A 22,520-nucleotide genomic window follows, 5' to 3' on the forward strand; every position below is an offset into this window, starting at 1 on the left:
TAAAAAAAAAATACAAGGTAGATGTAAACAAACTAATAAAAGATAAATATAAGCCTTTTCTTTAAAATAATTTTTTATTGTGTTTTATTAGTGACAAATTTGGGGAGAGGATAAATATTCCAAAACTGAAAATACAGTATGAGATTTAACTGCACAATTACTAGACATGTTTTCCTTTTCATATTATAGGCCAATTTGCAAGCACAATTTGTGAAAAAAAAAAAAAAAAAAACATGAGATGCTTCCAACTGTTGCTCTTGCATTCTTTCTTGTGACACACCTGAATGAATGCCTCATTAAGTATGCGGGCCCCATTGTCTCCAGGTGCGAACCACTAAATATGCATGATCGTTGACGCCCACTCCGCATATTGCCTTTCCAGACAGAAAGTGTTTTGCAAAATTGAAATCAATGTATTGTGTTATGTGAATGATTAGGCAGGATAATTTTCACATCATTTTCTAGGCGATGACATCCATTAGTCAAAAGTCTTATTGACATATATTTAGAATGTGTTTTATGGCCTTATTTCAGAAACTTTAGTTTTTAGTTTTTTCAATAACCATGCATAAACATTATTCTCTCAAAAATACAAACATGTACATGCATGGTGCTCACATATGATGGTAGCCCTGTTTGTGCTATATAGAGTGAATTTACACCTTTTACACCTTTTAATATGTTTATAAGCAACTGAAAAAAGCACAAATGTCAGGGCATTTCAGAACATCTCAAGGACCCCAAAAACACCTTAGACCCCAGAGGGTTAAGTTCTTTTTGAGTCGATGTAGCAGCGCAGAGCGCGAACAGGACAGAGGAAAGCCAGGGCTGGGTCTGCCTCCTCCGGGGGTAGCGCTTGCAGGTTCACTACCTGATCTCTAAAAGGAGTGGTAGGAACCTTGGGCACATATCCGGGATGGGGTCTCAGAACAACGTGAGAAGAAGATATTTAATTCAACTGCATCCGGGTTGGAGTCTCGTGGAGTCTTCTCAACGTGAGAGAAGTCCGGCGCGAACTCTAGGCACGATTCGTCGACTGAAAATGCCTGCAGGTCCCCTACCCTCTTGATGGAAGCCAAGGCGAGCAGGAGAGCTGTCTTCATTGACAAGATATTTAAATCAACTGCATGCAAGGGCTCAAATGGTGGATTCTGGAGTGCTCTAAGCACTAAAGTCAGATTCCAAGAGGGTACTGGGTGCGGATTACGAGGAGGATTCAATCTTCTAGCACCCCTGAGGAACCTGATGACCAGGTCGTGCTTTCCCAAAGACTTTCCTTCTACTGCATTGTGATGTGCGGCTAGGGAGACAGCCTTCTCTCCAACCCATCTTGCAGGAAGGAAAGCACGACACCCGGCGGGAAGAACACCAACCGACAAATAGGTTCCACTTCAACGCATAGAGGCGCCTCGTAGAGGGGGCTCTAGCAGAAGGGATGGTGTCTTCGGTCAGGGAATTGAACCACTGGCAATGGGTCATGTCCGGAGAGGCAAACAGATCTATCTGAGCGGCTCCGAAGACTTCCCATATCAGCTGGACCGCCTGGGGATGGAGTCGCCATTCTCCTGGAAGGGGCGGCTGCCGTGAGAGCTCGTCGGCTGCACGGTTGAGCACACCAGGGACGTGAATGGCTAGAAGCGACCTCAGATGCTTCTGACTACAGAGGAGATGGTGGGCGAGTCGGCGACATACGACGGGAGCGTAGACCACCTTGGCGGTTGATGTACGCAGTGCTGTCCGTACGGACCAGTACATGCTTGTGACGAAGTAGGCCTCTGAGGCGGCACAAGGCTAAGCGTACTGCTTGCAACTCTAGGCAGTTGATGTGCCAATGCAGTTGGGGCACCGTCCACAGACACGAAACTGCATACCCGTTGTACGTGGCCCCCCAGCCGTTGGCAGAAGCATCTGTGAAAACCACAGCATGCCTGGACACCTGGACTAAGGGCACTCCGGCCCATAGAAAAGCAGGGTCTGAACAAGGGCTGAAGGTTTGGCGACAGTGTGGGGTAATGTTCACCCGGAACGTGCCGCTCTGCCACGCCCATCTCGGGACTCAATCGTGAAGCCAGCGCTGAAGCGGTCTCAGATGGAGCAGACCGAGTGGCATTACTGCGGCTGTGGCTGCCATATGCCCCAGGAGCCTCTGAAACTGTTTCAGTGGGACCGATGACCTGCCTTGAAAGGACTTGAGGCAGTTGAGCACTGACTGGACGCGCTCCTCCGTGAGACGCGCAGTCTGAGCGACCGAGTCCAACTCCATACCGAGATAAGAGATCCTCTGCGTGGGGCAGAGTTTGCTCTTGTCCCAGTTGACCTGAAGCCCCAGCTGACTGAGATGCTGAAGCACCATGTCCCTGTGTTCGCACAACAGTTCCCGCAAGTGAGCTAATATTAGCGAGTTGTCGAGATAGTTGAGAATGCGAATGCCACGTTCTCTCATGGGAACAATGGCCGCCTCCGCGACTTTCGTGAAGACACGGGCGACAGGGCCAGCCTGAAGGGTAGGGCCTTGTACTGATATGCTTGATTCTAGAAAGCAAAACGAAGAAACGCTCTGTGTCAGGTCAAGTCAAGTCATCTTCATTTATATAGCGCTTTTAACAATGTAGATTGTTTCAAACAGCTTTACAGAGATAAACGTATAATTTAAGGTAACAGAGATTGTTTTGGCTTTATAGCGGTTCTTTAATAAAGTTATTTTCCAGCTAAAGTTAGTTTTGATTGATTCGCTTCCGTCGCAACGATAATTTGTTATTAAATTAGGGCCCGCCAAGACGACACCATTCTCTCTACACAAACTTTAAACGCAATCCTGTGAGAAACGCTGATGGCGTTCACATGCGCATTAAGAATTGGTTCTGTAGTTATGTGCGTTTGAATATATGTGTGCAGGTTTGTAATTCCCTACAAACCAAGCCTAAACAAATTACTGGTGCTTCCTTATAGTTTTGATTCAGAATTTTATTTTATCAATTCGGGGTAGATACGCAAATTGAGTTTTCCCGACGACACTTTATCTGTAGAGTTGGAAAGGGATCCTCCATAGGGGGAGACTAGTTGGCACTTCAGCACTGCGTTGTCATCGGGTCCAGGCCAAGGGCCTTCGTCAGATCTGGATACGGCCTGGATCCGGCAGGCTGTGGGAAGACCTCGGGATAAACAAAGACACTAAAATTAGCGTAGATGCCATTCTTCTCATGATGTAACAAGTACATCAGGATTTATGGGAAGTGTTCCCGGTTCCAGCTGACCTAATCTATGCAGCCTAACATTGAATTATAGAAGTCTATAATGTATTATGTGAATGCTATGTCAAAGAGATGTGTCTTTAATCTAGCTTTGAACTGACAGAGTGTGTCTGCTTCCCGGACAATGTTAGGAAGACTGTGCCAAAGTTTTGGTGCTAAATAGGAAAAGGATCTACCGCCAGCAGTCGATTTTGATATTCTAGGTATTATCAACTGGCCGGAATTTTGAGATCGTAATAGACGTGAAGGACTATAATGCGTTAAGAGCTCGCTCAAGTACTGCAGAGCTAAACCATTTAGTGCTTTGTAAGTAATCAGCAATATTTTAAAATTGATGAGATGTTTAATAGGCAGTGCAGTTTTGACAGAACCGGGCTAATATGGTCATACTTCCTGGTTCTGGTAAGAACTCGAGCTGCTGCGTTTTGAACTAGCTGTAGTTTGTTTATTAAGTGTGCAGGGCAACCACCCAGTAGAGCATTACAATAATCTAGCCTTGATGTCATGAAAGCATGAACTAATTGTTCCGCATTTGTCAATGAGAGCAATGACGTAATTTAGATATATTTTTAAGATAGAAAAATGCGGTTTTACAGATACTAGACTTGTGACTTTCAAATGAAAGATTGGTATCAAAGAGCACACCCAGGTTCCTAACCAACGACGAAGAATTAACAGAGCAACCATCAAGTGTTAGACAGTATTCTAGGTTGTTACGTGAGGAAATTTTTTGTCCAATAATTAGAATCTCTTTTTTTTTCAGAATTTAGAAGTAGGAAATTACGAGTCATCCAATTTTTTATATCAGCTATGCATTCTGTTAATTTAGTGAATTGGTAAGTTTCGTTAGGTTTTGAAGAAATATAGAGCTGAGTATTGTCGGCATAACAGTGGAAGCTAATTCCATGTTTCCTATTGATATCTCCTAATGGTAGCATGTACAGAGTGATCAGCAGCGGTCCTAGTACTGAGCCTTGTGGTACACCATACTGAACTTGTGATCGATGAGACATCTCTTCATTTACTGCTACAAATTGATAACGGTCAGTTAAGTATGATTTAAACCATGCTAGTGCAATTCCACTAATGCCAACATAGTTTTCTAGTCTATTTAAAAGAATGTTGTGGTCAATGGTGTCAAACGCAGCACTAAGATCGAGTAACACTAATAGAGAGATACAACCACGATCGGTTGATAAGAGCAAATCATTTGTGACTCTAACGAGAGCAGTCTCAGTACTATGGTACGGTCTAAATCCTGACTGAAAATCCTCGCAGATATCATTTCTTTCTAAAAAGGAACACAGTTGTGAAGATACTGCCTTTTCTAGTATCTTTGACAGAAAATGTAGATTCGAGATCGGCCTGTAATTGACTAATTCTGTAGGATCAAGTTGCGTTTTTTTAACAAGCGATTTAATCATAGCCAGCTTAAAGTTTTTTGGTACGTATCCTAGAGACAAAGACGAATTAATGATATTAAGAGGATCTATGACCTCTGGAAGCATCTCTTTCAGTAGCTTAGTCGGTATAGGGTCTAACATACATGTTGTCGATTTAGATGATTTAACGAGTTTAGTAAATTCTTCCTCTCCTATAGCAACGAATTAATCAAATTTTTCCTCAGGGAGACTACAATGATGCGATACTGTAGTAGACGGTTGCATAGTTATAATTTTGTCCCTGATATTATCAATCTTATAAGTGAAGAAGTTCATAAAATCATTACTGCTGTGCTGCATGGAAACTTCTGTGTTTGAAGCTTTCTTTTTTGTTAGTTTAGCCACTGTTTCAAATAAAAACCTAGGATTATGTTAATTTTCTTCTAATAGGGTTGAAAAATAAGCAGATCTAGCAGCTTTTAAAGCCTCTCTGTATGCAATCGAGCTCTCTTTCCATGAAATGCGAAATACCTTTTTATTTTTGTTTTGTTTTCTTCCAGTTGCATTCCATTTTTCTGGCTGCTCTCTTAAGGGCCTGAGTGTGCTCGTTGTACCACGGCTTTGGATTATTTTCTTTAATCTTCTTTAAGCGCAAAGGAGCAACTGTGTCTAAAGTGCTGGAAAAGAGAGAGTTAAGAGTTTCTGTTGCAATATCAAGTTCTTCTAAGCTATCTGGGATGCTAAGATGATAAAACTGATCAGGAAGATTATTAATAAAGCAATCTTTAGTGGCAGAAGTGATAGGTCTAACATATTTGAAACACGGAGTCGGCTTTGCAGCCTTGGCTAAATGTAATTTACACGAGACTAGATAATGATCTGAGATGTCATCGCTCTGCTGCAGAATTTCAATGGCATCAACATCTATTCCATGTGATAATATTAGATCTAGAGTATGATTACGACGATGAGTAGGTCCTGACACGTGTTGTCTAACTCCAATTGAGTTTACAATGTCTTTAAATGCCAAACCCAATGCATCTTTTTCATTATCGATGTGTATATTAAAATCACCAACAATTAGTACTTTATCTGCAGCCAATATTAACTCTGATAGAAAGTCCGCAAATTCTTTGATAATGTCTGTATGGTGCCCTGGTGGCCTGTATACAGTAGCCAGCACAAATCTCAAACGTGATTTATCATTTATACTCTATATTTTTACATTAAGCACTAACACTTCAAAAGAATTATATTTAAAACTTGATTTTTGAAAAATATTTTTGAAAAAAGTGGTTTTGAAAATATTACTATAAATTACAGCAACACCACCCCCTTTGCGTTTCAGACGAGGCTCATGTTTATAAGAGTAATCTTGCGGGGTGGACTCATTTAAAGTAATGTAATCATTTGGTTTTAGCCAGGTTTCTGTCAAACACAGCACATCTAGGTTATTATCTGAAATCACATCATTAACAATGAGTGCTTTTGAAGTAAGCGATCGAATATTCAGCAACCCAAGCTTTAGCATTTGCTCATCTGTATTAAAGCTGTTTTTTATTTGTTGAACATCAATTAAATTTTTAACCTTAGATGGTGTAACGAGGTATGTTGTGATGGGAAGAAGGAGGCGGGAACCGGCGAACATTTAAACATATTTAATGATAAAAATAAAACAAATACAAAACGAAAGTAAAAGACAGCAGCCCCTCACGGACGACTGCTGTCACAATAAAACAGAAACAAAACACAACATAAGTCCAGGCCTGTTCCTCTCTCGCTCTTCACTGTCGTCGCTCCTCCTTTATGCTTCCGCTCCTCCGTGAGAGATGCGAGACCGGTGCGTCACGCACGTGTCGCTCATTATCAATTACGCCACCGGCCTCGCGCCGTCCTCCCACGGCCTTCGACCTCGCCGTGCTCGCCACAGATGGGTTTAAACGTTTTTTGGATTTCCAAATACAGGGAACAGACACAGTCTCTATATGATGATAGCTAGGTGAAAGAGGCTCTATGTGATGAGATTTATCTGACCTTGGTGACGCGAGGCCGCTAGCAGATGGTCGGTTTAGCCAGTCTGTCTGCTTCCTGACCTGGTGCCCAATTTGTCATGTTTTCAGCTCTAAGACTATGAGCCATATTACTAGAGAGAAGAGCAGCACCATCCCAGGAGGGATGAATACCATCTCTTTTCAACAGGTCAGGTTTGCCCCAAAAACTTTTCCAATTGTCTATGAATTCTATATTATTATGCGGACACCACTTAAGACAGCCAGCCATTGAGCGAGGACAGTCTACTAACTATCTCATCACTCCTGCGAACAGGAAGGGGGCCAGAGCAAATTACAGTGCTTGACATCGTACTTGCGAGTTCACACACCTCTTGAATATTAATTTTGGTGATCTCCGACTGGCGGAGTCGAATATCATTAGTGCCGACATGAATAATGATCCCAGAGAATTTACGATTAGCATTAGCCAGCACTTTTAAATTTGCTTTGATGTCAGGCGCTCTGGCTCCCGGCAAACATGTGACTATGGTCGCTGGTGTCTCTATTTTCACGTTCCGTGTGATCGAATCACCAATTACTAGGGAACAATCAACAGAATTCTCAGTGGGTGTTTCACTGAGTGGGGCAAATCGATTTGTTATGGTAATCGGAACGGAAGAGTGTTTTTTTTATCCGCGACTAGAGCGATCCCTCACTGTCACCCATTTGCCTGGCTGCACAGGCATTACTTCAGCTGGAACCGCACCATGTAAAGAGTTCACGCTAGGTGCATCCAAAATAGTATCTAAAGCTCTAGCACTCTTACTATCCTCAATTAAAGTTTGGATGCGTGTCTCTAGTTCTGAAATCATCTCTGTCAGCCTAACTGACTCCTTGCATTTATCACATATACATCCTATATTGCCAAAAGAGAAGGCTATGCTAAACATGTGACATGAAGTGCAGGTGACAATAACAGGACAAGACATTACTCACCGTGTTTGTTGACTGATTCTTACTCACCTGAGCTTTTTATGAACTCAAAGGCACGGGCGCGCGCGAGAGAAAATTAAATAAATAAAAAACAGCTGAGCGTGCGGGTGCCGTGTTAACAGACTAGCAGTAGCGAATTACTAGCGTGTTGTTCTAGTAGTAACGGATGCTAGCGATGTCAGGTTAATCTGAGATGTTGGGTAAGCTGTATTTAGTATAAACAACTACAAATTGTAGTAAATGATGGTTCAAAACAAAGAAATACGAGGCTAAGACGGAGCTTACAGCACCGAAGCAAACAAACTCACAGCAGGCAGCGAGGCAGACAGGAGCAATCGATCAGCAGAAGCCAGAGAAAATAACAGTGTCGAGGGAGATAACAGTGTCTCCCTGTGTCGAGGGAGAATCGAGACATGAAAGTACGCGTCCTTCAGGTCGATCGCTGCAAACCAATCCCGGGGACGGATGCACTCGAAGATGCGTTTCTGCGTTAGCATTTTAAACGGGAGATTGTGCAGGGCCCGATTCAAAACTCGCAGGTCCAGGATTGGTCGTAACCCACCGTCTTTCTTGGGTACAATGAAGTAAGGGCTGTAAAACCCAGACCTCATCTCGGCTGGCGGGACCAGCTCGATTTCTTTCCTCAAGACAGGGGCATCGCAGCTCCGCACATGAGTGAAGCAGACGCCCCTTAAGTTGGGAGGCCGGCGGGCAAACTGAATTGCATAGCCGAGCCGGATGGTACGGGTGAGGCACCGGGACGGCCTGGGAAGCGCTAGCCAGGCTTTAAAGAACCATCACAGTGAGCCCAGCCGGACCACCGGCGTACCCGGGGTGAGGCAGTGAGGTGGAAGGCAGGCACTCAACTCTGGAGGCACTGAAGCGGCCGGAAGTGGAGTCTGGGTGTGCAGAGCAACACCGACCTGCTTCCACGAGGGGGCAGACGGCAGAGAAGGCCCGGAGGCGTTCGGCTGCTCGTCGCCCAGAGGCAAAGGAAGGAGGGGAAACGAGGAGCAAGGCCCAGTGGCGTCGAGTCCAAGTTTCTGACCCTCCTTGCCCAGTGGGAGATGAGAGCAATGAGGCCGGGGCGGCGTCACTGTCATCTGAGCGCTGGGGCGAGGGAAATGAGAGCGGCGAGGCAATGTGGAAGCGCACACTGTCATTTTGGCCCTCTTGGACGTGGGAGACTGGGAGCGGCGAAGCAATTGAGCGTCGTCCTGAATTACCAGTCTCGACCATGTGTGACCCAGGGGAAATAGAAACTGCTCTTTTATTGAAGTTTTGGGTACCCGCTAATCTGCTGGTCAGCGGCGGAACAGAAACAAAACGAAACAAAAGATTCTCCACCCGGCCCTCCTCCGGGGAATGGAGTGGTGCAGACACACACTCCTGAAGAGCAGCAGGCATGTCCCCTGGGTCGCCCGTCTCAGGGTCTCTTCCCTCTCCTCTTGCCGGGGGGTTTAGAGGAACTCTGAGCGGGCTGGGCAGCTCTCTTGCGGCCAGCACCCTGCTGCCTAGGTGGAGACTGCTGCCTAGGCTAAGCAGGGGTGGAGGCGGCGGCAGGAGGGCGGCCTCGGCGACGAGCAGTCGAAGGCACAGCCGGTGAAGACTGGCCAGCAGCAGCCTGTCTCCGGGGCATGATGTGTTTAATGACCTCCGACTGCCTCTGGGTGGCGGAGAACTGTTGGGCGTAGTCCTCCACCGCGTCGCCAAAGAGCCCACCCTGGGATATGGGGGAGTTCAGGAACTTACTCTTGTCCGACTCCTTCATATCAGCCAGGGTGAGCCACAGGTGTCGCTCCTTGACCACAAAGGGTGGACATCGCCCGACCCAGGGAACGCTCATTGGCTCGTTTTAATTCACTCAAAGGCAATTGGTCTCCCTAGGGTGATCCCAATTCGTTGGAAACTCCTCCGACGAGACGTAGGAGTTCCCGAACGAAAGGGAACACCTTTTACAAACACATAGCAAAGTAAAATATAAAATGCCGTTAACTTGTCATCTAATAAGATTAAATATCAAGTGTCTGTATAATATGTGTTCTTATATAAATGTTCAGGGCTTGTTTCGTATGTTTCATGGCTCAGAAAAACAGGCCAATAAGAGACTATAAACTACTATTATTCATTTTAATTATACTAATGTCTAATTACAAGGCCTACAGATGAATAAAACTGATTGTAGATCAGGTAAAAACCATACACACTTGTATGTTTCACCATTGGGGGCAAATTCAGTGAATCCGCATGATTCACACACTCACTCACATTGCATGGCCTGGCACCACAGTATTTAACAGAACTGTTACATCTTTATATAGCAGATTCAAATCGCAGATTAAGCTCCTCAAATCAAACTTGCTGGTTGTTCCTCAAACACGCTTAAGATCTATGGGTGGTAATTGTGGGATATTCTGCGTGCAGTGGGATGGTTGGAAATCAACTGGCCTAATTCTTCTGTCAGAAAGAACTGCAGCTACTCCAAAGTTAACTTGTCCATCTTCAACGTTTATTAGGTCATACAGTTGCAGGTTTTGTGTGAATATATGTATCAAAGTGGTTTCTGTGAGAGAACAAAATAAGGATGATAAATATAAATGATAATATGACATGACAGAATATACACAGATAAGTTGAAGTTATATGAAGTAACAGCAAACCAGTGCTTATTGCAATATATATTCCTATTCTAAATGCAGCTACATTAAACAGATCGGGCTGCCGCTGCAGCTAACAAGAGGTGTCAGATTACAAAAGTGTGTGCGCTGCTCTAGCACTCCTGTGCGCTTGTATCACATTACTAATATGCCGATAAGGCATCGGATAAATATTTTAATCAACATATGACAAGCAACTCCCTTTTCCAAATGAATAAACATCGTTGACAAAATACAACATGATGACTTGTACACGCTCGAGCACTGTGCTTGATTGTAGCTATGTATATTGACAATAATATTTCTGAGGTAAAATAAACTGAATCACGCTCTGACACTCTATAAAAAACATCTACAATGAAAATAAATGTTTTACTTACATAGTTATGAACGCACAGCACTACCACACAAGGAAAAAGACTTTTAGAAAGAAAATAAACAAAGCCAGGAAACTCCGTATAACTTTGGTACTGGATGCTGCCGAATGAAACTTTCTGCATATGCATCAGGCAAGTCTGAACAAGTTTGACTCGCGCATGCGTGCAGGGAATGTTATACAGAAATGCTTTCTCTTTCTGTAGAGAAAGAGTAACTTCTCTGTGGTATGTTCTTATTAAAAGTCTTACAACATCAATAAATTGATGTCTCGGTAGGCAGCTTTTGAAATCAGTTAAATTTCTTTTAATTGGTTACTTTTCTTTTTATAATAAACAAAAATGTAAAGGCAAATAAAACTTCATTAAAGTATAAAATACAACAATTACGTTTTGAATCAAAGTTGTAGTCGGCTCTGGGCTTCTAGGCGTCGGGGGTTTAATGACGTATGTATCCAAAGAGGCAATCTGCTCCTCAGTCTTTTATACTCCTGTTGTTTACAGGCGTTAGGTTCTAAGTTGTAACTTTGTAACAAAGTTTCCCAGATCTTTCTCAATGCCTCGCAGGTGCAAACTGTCCACCTCTTCATGTCCTTGAACTCCAGAAAACTCAACCAACATGGCTGATTTCCTTTTAAGTTTCTAGGAGTAGAACAACAGTTCTTTGTGTCCTTGAGCAAACACACATAATTGCACACACTTCTGCTCCTCTTTCTCATTGATAGGTAGGCACCAGTGATGCGCGGGTTGATCCGAAATGAGCGGGTGCCTGCGGTCACCCGCGGTTACCCGCGGTTATGAGTCATCCAAAAATATTTTTAATGATATTCGGGTCGCGGTCGGTCGGGTCGTTTGAAATAAAGATGCCAATTAAACCTTTGTAATTTATATAGTACTAGAGAGCTATGAGCGGAGTGGAGCGGTGAGAATCTCCGCTCATCATCGTTCACGGAAATGTTCGCTCCCCCGCTCAAAGCTACATCAGGCCGCTCCGCTCATCATCGCTCAGCGCTCAACGCAGTTTGCTCCGCGCTCCACTCAAATCTCCCCCCGCTCGCTCCAAAAAAGGGAAAAAAAATCTACATGTATATCACTTTTAGCTTAGACCACAGCCTTACCTCCTAAAGAACTAATGAGCAACAACAACATTTTTCAAATAGAAATGTTTTATTTCAAATTACAAATTAGACCTAGGCCTATGTAAGAAGGAATATAGCCTACACAAAGTCCTGTAAAATTAAACGAATAAATGGGCCTAATAATATAAATAACAATTATATAAACAAAAATATAGCCTACATAAAAATTGTAAAAGTAAATTTACTATTAGGCCAGAATTTTGATAAGTGAACTTTTGCGCACGATTAAAATTTAAATGGGCGTATATCCATTGTACACACAAACTGCTGTAAAATAAAACGAATAAATGGGCCTAATAATATAAATAAAATTTATATAAACAAAAATATGAAAAAATATACATAAACGTTTTAAAAGTTGGCTAAATTAGCCTAACTATTAGGCCAACATTCTTATAACTGAACTTTTGCGCAGCGCGCAGGTTTAAAATTTAAATGGGCTTGTATCAATTGTTTGAATATTATGCTATATTTAATTTACACTTTGTTACAGGTTACCATATTCAATTTGCTAACCTTTTCCTTTCTTCCCAGCGTGTTCACATCACGCTGCATGTTTACGAGAGATGTGTCTTTTTAGATTCCAAAATGAATCATACTGACTGGAATGATGTCTCCACATTCGTTTTCTTCTACCACATTATAGTTAGTTTTATAGTAGCCTACAACTGTGACTTCTTATTTTCCTTTTTGAAGTAGTCTACTTTTTGAACTCCATTATTGAGCCGAGTTTTGACTGAAAATAGAATCCATCTTGCAGTCATCAACAGTAGACTGAGTCAGGCTTGACTGAGCATGCTTCAGAATCGTGGTGTGCGCGGAGCGAAATTGGAGCGGGAAATAGGGCGACGCTCCGTCCTTTTAAAAATGCCGCTCTGCGCTCTGTCCAAAAATGCGGGTCAGGAAGCGGGTCGGGTACAATATTTTCTACTTTTTTTTTTGCGGTCCGAGTTGCGGGCGGGTTAGTTGAAAACGTCGGTCGGGTGCGGGTTGTTTATACATTGACCCGCGCATCACTGGTAGGCACACACACACACATATACATAATGAACAATTACTGTACATGTATGCCAATACAATATAAGCAATAATAATAAACTTTATTTTATAAAGTGCCTTTAAAAGCAGCTTCTCAAAGCGCTGTACACAAACTAAGCAACACAAAGCTCAAATAATAAAGTAACATCAACAATCAAATGTTAATTAAAAAAAATAAGCCTTAAGTCTACCTTTAAAAATGTCATAGCTCTGAGCTTCCCTAAGATCAAGAGGCAAAGAATTCCAAAGGACAGGAGCATATGAAGAAAAGGCCCTGTCACCCATAGATCGTAAGCGTGTATGAGGAATAACCAACAAGTTGGATTGTGAAGATTTACGAGTTGGGGTATAGGAAATTAACAGTTCAGATAAATAATAAGGAGCCAAGCCATGCAATGCTTTATATGTAAGCATCATAATTTTAAAATCTACTCTGAATCGGACTGGGAGCCAGTGTAAGGACTCAAAAACTGGAGTGACTGCAAACCCTGGACCCAGTCAATATCCTGGTGCCCGAGTTCTGTACATATTGCAGTTTGTTAAGTGTGAATTTAGAGACTCCAGCTAGAAGGGCGTTACAGTAATCTATCTTAGAGACGACAAAGGAATTCATCAGCTTTTCAGCTACTGAGAAATTTAGCATAGGCCGTAATCTTGCTATATTTCTGAGGTGAAAAAAGGATGATTTAACTGTAGTCTGAACAAAGGAATCAAATGAAAGCCTAGTATCAAAAATAACTCCAAGATTCCTCACTTTAGCTTGAGTAGCCAAACCAGAGCCATCAATAGTCAAAGATAAAGAACCAGCTTTGGAAATTTGATGACGGGAACCAATAAGCCTAACTTCAGTTTTACCACTATTCAGACACAGAACATTTTCACTCATCCATTCTTTTATCTCAGAAACACAGCTGGAAAGAAAATCAACATCAAGATGTTCACCAGATTTTGAGTGTATATAAATCTGCGTATCATCAGCATAAAAGTGATAATGGAGGCCAAGCGATCGTGTAACGAGTTATAAGTACAATCCAAGCTTAAAGGTGCTGTATGTAGTTTTTAGCGACCTCTAGCGGTGATGTTTCAGATTGCAACCAATAAGTTTACAAGCGCGTGCTCTTGCGCGTGCTCGAATTTATGAGCGAGCACTGTGGGTACCTTCCAGACTGAGACGCAACACACCGGAGAAAGCATCACACAACATGCTGGAAACTCAGGTAAACTCCCACTGCAACGTTACAATAATAGGCTACTTTTATCAGCTTGACGTTGAACTAATGCTCCATGAGCTCGTACCATAAGTATGGAACCCTATCAACCGTGCGAATTTTGCCACTGCAAGCACCACTTCACATTTTCTTCAGGAAATGTACATTCTAGGTTTGTAGATAAGGTTTCTCCATGATTCAAATGCCCTGCCGATGTTGATCCGTGTTTTTTCACCCGAAGTTCATCCGATTCACGTCTGACCTTATGAGCTTCAGCAGAAAAAACTTTTTTATATATATATATATATATATATATATATATATATATATATATATATATATATATATAAATGTTTTTTTTTTTCTTCAATATGTGGAGTTTGTGTTGGAGTCTGTGTTGTGCTGGGAGTAGGTCATTTCTTAGTGTTATATCAGACATGTCATAAGTTGCATAAGTCATAAGTCCATGTCATAAGTTGCAGTGTCGTTGCTGTTGAGTGCAAACAAAGGCCACATTTACACATAGCCGGGTATTTAGAGAAACGAATATTTCTCCCCCTCCGTTTACAAAAATAACATCGTGCACACAACATCGTTTTCAAAAAAAGTTGTCGTTTACATCAACCCGCATAAATACAATGGGTGGCAGTGTAGGGAGAAGGATAAAGCCATGCAAGCCAATCAGAATCCTCAAAATCGACAACAAAGAATAGCACGAGCGACTTCCTGTTCCTTTCAAAACAACAGACATGGCGCGAGGTTCGTTCGTGTGGACAGACAGCGAAGCAAATGCAAACAGGCCAAAAGCGTTTGCACAAAAGTAAAAATGAGTACCACCTTAACAGCATTCATGATCAAATAGTAGCCAAACAAACTCTAAACATAGGGCGCTCACATGACGTAAGCATTTTCTGGCGCATAATGTGACGTTTGAGAATCTAAAACGCCGTTTCTCCCAGTTGACACGGCAACACATAACCGGCGTTTTCAGAAATCTCCACTTTGGCCGGAGTTTTTAAAAGTAATCGTTTTCTGGGATAAAAACGGCGTTTTCGTGTAAATGACAGGCCAAAACGCAGGGAAATATCTGCGTTTTCCTATCGTGTAAACGGGGCCAAAGTCAGTATAGACGAGGCGAGAGGCTCGGGAGCGCGCATGCAGGTGACGTCACTGGATTTCGCGGTGAATCCGACCCGGCACCTTCACATAAAAATAAGAATACTTGCTTTCCGAGGTAATAGCAAAACCCGCAAAGTGGATAATTTTAATGTAAGATTACAACCTCTTCACACACAGGCAATAAAAAAAGGATTCATTTTAGTAGAAAAGTTACATACAGCACCTTTAATGTATTGTTGTTTTTTTCACTAAACTAACAATAAATAAAATTAACAAACAAACAAACAAACAATAATAAAATAAAAAAAACAATAAAATTATTTTATTACTGATTTATTTCTGTTTTTCTTTGAGCAATATATGTTGATTCTGTGATTCACTCTCTAGAGACTTTTATTTTGACATATTTTTCTGCCGCTGTCCTGGTGCCATTTTGAGTGTGCACGCGCGCTTCTCTCCAGTTCGCATTGCACATGCTGGGGAGAGGTAAGCGTTTTTCAGAGCTCTTCAATTTATGAGCAAATTAAGTTTGCAAAGTGTGTAAATTAATTTAATAACCCCCTGTAAACAGTACGGAGATGTATAGTGTGTTTTGTTGTATGTTATATGTGCGAGTGGATCAATAATTTGAAGATATATCGTGTGGGCTGTATGATAAGTATTAGCGAGGTTTTGAGTCATTAATCAACTAACTAGTGTTGTATCATACAGGTGATGCAATAATGAAATGCTCACACGTCATTTATCAACTTTATTGATGTTGATCCACAGGTATTTCACTTTTATTGTGTTTTACATTCTATATTGTGATAATGTTATGTGTATTTTGCATAATTGTTAAACGCCAGTTCGCATTGCACATGCTGGGGAGAGGTGATGCAATAATGAGATGCTCACACGTCATTTATCAACTTTATTGATGTTGATCCACGGATGGTGAGAAGTCCATGTTAGGCGTGACTGTTAATAAACATCTTCATTTTGATGAACCGCAGTAACGGTGTCCTGGTCCTTCTTATACACAACGCAGAGAGAGTATCGTAAAAATGGTCAGCTGCAGACCGGTTAAAATCGCAACAACTGACCAAGTGGTGACAAATAAATATTAAAGAGCAGAGGGCCCAAGATTGAGCCCTGAGGAACACCAGTGAGAACAGGGCTAATCTCAGACTTGAAACCGCCCATGGAAACGAACTGAGAACGGTCAGTGAAATAGGATTTAAACCACTTCAAAGCTGTCCCCGATACACCAAAATCCTGTTCAAGGCGGATGAGCAATAGACTATGATCCACAGTATCAAAAGCTGCTCTTAAATCAAGAAGGATGAGAATGGAAATTACACCAGAGTCAGAGGCCATCAACAAATCATTGGTCACTTTGACCAAAGCCGTTTCAGTACTGTGGAATTTACGAAAACCTGACTGATAAGGTTCAAACAGGTTATTAATTGCCAGATGGTTACGCAGATGAAAGGCAACAACACGCTCAAGAATTTTTGCCATGAACGGAAGATTAGAGATAATTTTAGACCTATTAAAATCATCCAGAGTAGTATTTTCTTTTTTTGGTACTGGAGTTACAGCAGCAATCTTTAATGCTGCTGGAACCTCCCCGTCTGCAATGAGTCATTTATAATACTGAGGACAGTAGGGCTCAAAACATCGAAGCAAGATTTAAATAAACTTGTGGGAATAGGATCAAGCAGGCAAGTGGTAGATACCTCCCTTTTGAGAGCCTCAGAATCAAGATGTAGGAAATTAGTGAGAGGAAAACCAGAAGTAACCTTACGTGACCTTAGAGGAGCAAAAGAGTCAAGATTGGTAACAAGAGCATTGTTAAACTGTGAAACTTTCTCCTCCAAAGATGTAAAATACAGGTCACTTAAAGTGGATACAACAGAATTGGAAAAAACTGTTTGATCGATAGACTTCCACTTCCGGAATGTTACAGTTCGGTTGATAGGCACATTTGAATGATGCATCTCCAGATTAAAGAAAACAGCTGAGTGATCCGACAGTCCAATGTCAACAGATGATAACTGTGATACAAATGAACCATTTGTTATCACAAGATCCAGAGTATGGCCTTTACAATGAGTCGGGCCAGTTACCAACTGTGAGAATTCAAGACAGTCAAGAAGCGATAAAAATTCCGCACAATAAGAATTCTGTGGAACTTCAAGCTCAACATAGACAGAAAATCAGCAAATTCTGATGTAAAAGCTTCATGTGACTTAGTCTTAGGTGGTTTATAGACTATTGCAGTGATGGTAGATGTAGATACAGATACAGGGCTTATCTTGAATTGCAGATTGTAGACCACAATAATGCCTCCACCTCTACCAGATAACCTCAGGAGATCTAAAATTCCAAAACCAGCAGGAGTAATCTGATTAAACAGAAGTCCATCATTTTCTCTATGCCAGGTTTCAGTTAAAAACAGGAAGTCCAACTTTTTGTCCAGAATAAAATCCGATAAAAACAGTGCCTTGTTATTCACAGAGCGGGCATTAAATAATGCAGTGTAAGCCACGCTCTGAAATGGAGTCAACAATGACTTAATCTCCACACGGTGTACCAGTATTAAATTACGTTGATCAACACCAGTGTAAAACAGATTGTTAGTCTTACGTCTGCATGTAGAAATACAAATGCTGGGAGAAGATGAAAGTGTAAAGCTTCGCCTCGAGCCCCGGTGAATATATCGTTTAAGATGTAGCAAGCCAGAGTCACGGCAGGGTTCGTAAGAGTCTTTAGCTAAACGATAATGGTTCTGTTTTAAATTCAAAAGTTGGCGTGCAGTGTACCTTAGGGCCATAGTCATTAAATCTGCATACACAGCTGGTCCTAGGCGTTGAATCCCCGTAGCACACCATGAGCTTAATGTCATAGAATCCACAGTCAGACCAACGCGTTGATTCCCCGTTGCTTGTTGCAGATTATTCCGGGTGGAGCACAGAAATAAAAACAACAGTCCGAAACAAATAAAATCGCACCACCACATTGCAATCATAGAGGTGCTAAAAAACAATATTACTAAAATAAACAAAACGCTGAGAGGAGCGGCAGCCAAAACGCGCCAGCGTACCCCCGGAAGTCACCTTTTACAAGCAAAAATAAATAACAACATTGAATGCAATGCAATTTATTCAATACATTGGCTAAATATGTGTAACAAAAAGGCATCTACAATAAACAAGGAGGCAAGTAATTGCATTTGCTTGTATTATAATTAGTGGTGGGCCATTATCGGCATTAACGTGCTGCGTTAACGTGAGACTCTTATCGGGCGATAAAAAAAAAAAAAAATATCGCCGTTAATCTATTCTCAAAGTTGGGTTGGGAGCTGGGTCTATACTACGCAAGCTATGATGACTTTCACCTTGATATTTTAACGCGGATGTATACCTAGCAGAATTGCACTGTAGGAGGCTTCGAACCTGCGTGTATGCCTACTGTGAAATTACCACATCAAACGTGACGTGCTAACATGGATGCAGCTATGAAGCCGCCGGGTTTGCTTCAGGGAAAATTTATTTCTCAGATTCTCAGATCGGATAGCTATCTGATTTATCAAAATGATTACATTTACACCTGGTCACATAAATGTGTTTTTGCAAAACGGATTTAAATCCGATTTTATCCGCGCTATATGCAGATTTAATGGAGTGCACGTCACTGAAAGCAGATATGAGCTGCATTTTATTGATCATCAGCTAAAATTTTTAAATCAAAGACCGCAATAAGAGAGAGCGGCAACATCCCTGGTAAGATCATTTTGTTTCTTTACTTTTAATAATTGTGTGTTAAGCGTATGTGACTTACTTTCACTTTGATTTGCAATAGTGTCACGGAACGCACACAAACAGGTAGGTAAGATCCAAAAGCAATTTATTAGGGTAATCCGTAATCATAATCCAAGTCAGGCAAAAGGTCAAAATCCAACAAAGGCAGTCCAGAAAACACGAAACAATACAGGCATGGAAACATGGAAGTGCACGGACATCAAACAAGGACTCCATGACAAACACTGAAACAGACAGGGTATATATACACAGATACAAAAAAGGTGACGGGAAACAGCTGTGTGTAATGATCAATGAGTGACAGAACAGGATGATGGGAAATGTAGTTAAATGAGTGAATGACACCATGGAAGAAGAGGACCTCTAATGGTTACCCAGGGAAACCCAAACCAGACACTGTGACAAATAGTTTGCACGTTGGCTAAATGAATAGAGGCTCAGCTTCTCATCTGCGGTGATGCGTGTTCCAGTAGCGTAGTCATATCTGGCTATAACATTACATATAGCCTAGCCTATAACACACTCTCACACGCTTTTTTTTTTTTAGCATTTTTGGGAGGAGTGCAATTTACATGTGGTTTCAACAACCAGATGCATTTACACTTGTTCAGTTTCGTCTGGAATGCGGCCCAGACCTCCTCCTGAAGTGGTTTGAGCGATCGGATTCAAATCCGTCTCGAATGCGTTTCGGAGGGCATTTACACCTGGTCTTTTCACGATCGGATAGCTATCCGATCTGAGAAAGCGCATGAAGTGGCCAGGTGTAAACAGCCTTGTAGTCATTATTTGGATAGCACACATATTCTGAATACCTTCGGCAGAATTCAAATGAGCCATTTTAATTTAGATTAATCTAGATTAATTCCAAGATTACAGTGAGATTAATCTAGATTAAAAAAATTAATCTATGCCCACCACTAATTATAATGCATTAGAAAAAAATTGTGACTTATGACATTTTTAAAGTTCTACTTAAAGGGATAGTTCACTTTGAAATAAAATTTTGGTATGTTTTAGCTTACCCCAAGGGCATCCAAGATGTAGGTGTCTTTGTTTCCGCAGTAGTTTCAATTTTGATATTTTTAGGTCAAACCGTTCTTGTCTGTCAGTCACTTGTCTGTCTGTCAGCCCTCAGATCACTTGGACGTGCTTGTGTACAAGAGGTAAAAAAGATATAAATACTGTTCGTTTTCTCACACAACAAACAGACACTGACAGACAAGAACGGTTTGACCTAAAAATATCAAAATTGAAACTACTGCGGAAAAAAAGACACCTACATACACCTGCTTTATAAAATAAAGTTTATTAGTGGACAAGTCCTGAAAGGGCTTTAGCCCCTATTGTATCCGTTAGTTTTCTTATTATTATTCCTCCCGAATGGAAGTCAATGGCGGCCATATGAACCGTAAGTAGGAAAATTATGAAATTTGGCACACTTGTAGTGATGGTAAAAAAATGTAATTTGACCAACTTTGGGGTCTCTAAGACCAACTCTATAGTGCCACCACCAGCTCAAAGATTCAACATTTAAATGATTATAACTTTTGAACTTTTGATCTAGAAAAATAAAACTTAGTACACCTGAACACTCCTCTCATCACAATCAATATCTTTCATTAAGACTCCGGCCATTACAGTAGCGGCCATTTTGAAAAGTACAGTATTCTGTTTATTTACTGCTACTCCTTCAAAAATTGTCCAATTTTGTTCAAAATCTGATCAGATAATCTTTAGACTGAGCTGCACAGAAATTACTAAACTGATTTTTTTTATTCATCACTGTTTAAACTGAACGAGGTCAACTCAAAATTAGTTCAGAGGCTGTATCTCGGCCAAACTTTTATCAATCGAAGCGGAAATTGGTACGCTTCATCTGAACCATGATCTGTGGGGCCATGACAAATTTGGGAACAACGTCACCTACAGGTCATGAGATCTGGAAAATGGCTATTTATGCTCATAACTTTTGAACAGTTTGGCAGCAAATCATAATCTTTGTGTCTATGGATTCCTTTTGTCATGCCAAATCCGTGGATATCAATCAGACAACCCATCGGGCCGCCATTTTTAATTTTGTTATTAATTGTAATATCTTTTGAAACAATTTGACATATCTTCACAAAAATTGGTAGGGATCGTCGCCACCATGTCCTGAAGGTGCCTGACAAGTTTAAACATAGTGCCACCTAGTGCTCCAGAGATATACATTGTTTTTTTTGCAAAAACGATTATAACTTTTGAAAACGTTGTCCAAAATTTTATTTCTTTATATCATAATGTTCCACGGTTTATGCCGATTCTGGCGAATTTTGTCATTTTCCAACAACATGAATGTGCGCCATATTGAAGCAAATGAAATACACCTTTTCTGCTACTCTAACTACAAATTTTGTCCAAAATCGGTTCAAATGATCTCTGGACCGAGCTGGACAGAAATTACTTAACAGATTTTTGTATTTGCTACCATTCCCGAGATATTCGTGTCCGAATGTGACCTTGCCTGTATTTGATGCCATATGCTAGTTAGCTTAGCATGCCAATCAAATAGCATGCTAATCAGAGGCTATTCTTTCTAATGTCGGTTAATCAGAATAAACATAACTGTGACCAAGTGATTAAGTTATCTTTAATGGCTAATTGGTTATGATGCTAACTAATGGTTTGGTGTGCTCATTCTCACACTGAAAGCTCTACTTGGCAGCTTCGTGAATCAGTGCCTTGCTAAGCCACAAGCCTAAAACCTTCTAGGTTGTGGGTTTGAGTCCCGTGTAGGGAAACTTTATAAAGTTGTGCCATTTAGAGCCAATAGTTGCAGTTCTGCCTTCAAAACCTCAAGTTTCTGTCAAATTAAACCAACTGTGGGATGAGTGGCATGCTTTTTAAAGAAACAGGTTATAGATTTGAAGATTGATTAATCAAATCCAGTATGTAGCAAACATTAAACTATGTGAATTGTGCAATGTTCAAAGGATTCCTATTTAATAAACTCCAAACAAGCCCAAAAAATAAAATAGCCATAAGGGCTGGCTGTTATATTTATTATTATTACTCACTCTCTCTCTCTCTCTCTCTCTCTCTCTCTCTCTCTCTCTCTCTCTCTCTCACTCTCTCTCTCTCTCTCTCTCTCTCTCTCTCTCTTTCTGACACACACACGTCCATTATGTGAGGGGAGATATAAATAAAATGAAAGTGAGTGTATAATGTCTGTATCTGTCACATATAGTAACAAATCTTCTGTTTTCTCATCAGTAAGAATCTTCTTCCTCTTCTTCTTCTGCTGCTGCTGTGCTTCATCTGTTATGGAGGTAACTCAGTATCATTTAAGTTTATATGCGTTATTAAGTGTAATTTTTTTTTTATTATATATATATATAACTTGATTTTTCTGTTGTGCCACTCAGTGATTTGGTGGGTATTTGTGGATTGATGGTGTTTAATTTCCCATCATATTACATCACTAACACACACTGACATCACTGGTTTATCTCTGCAGTTTATTCTGGTTCATTGATAAATAATGGAGTTCAGGAGTTCACTAAAACTGCACAACACATTTCTA

At 41.1% G+C, this 22,520-nt stretch overlaps 1 protein-coding gene across 1 annotated transcript in view; it reads left to right on the forward strand.

Moving 5' to 3' along the window:
• The window catches only part of LOC307161264 (NACHT, LRR and PYD domains-containing protein 3-like), a gene marked incomplete at its 5' end in the record, with an annotated part of 146,659 nt that overhangs the window by 120,219 nt on the left and 3,920 nt on the right, over window positions 1–22,520 (forward strand). The window contains one exon of the mRNA XM_079875887.1: window positions 22,211–22,266. Coding sequence (XP_079732013.1) covers window positions 22,211–22,266 — 56 coding nt within the window. The remainder of the gene's footprint in view (window positions 1–22,210; window positions 22,267–22,520) is intronic.

Source organism: Squalius cephalus, assembly GCF_949319135.1.
Source record: "Squalius cephalus genome assembly, chromosome: 7".
Taxonomy (NCBI): Eukaryota; Metazoa; Chordata; class Actinopteri; order Cypriniformes; family Leuciscidae; genus Squalius; species Squalius cephalus.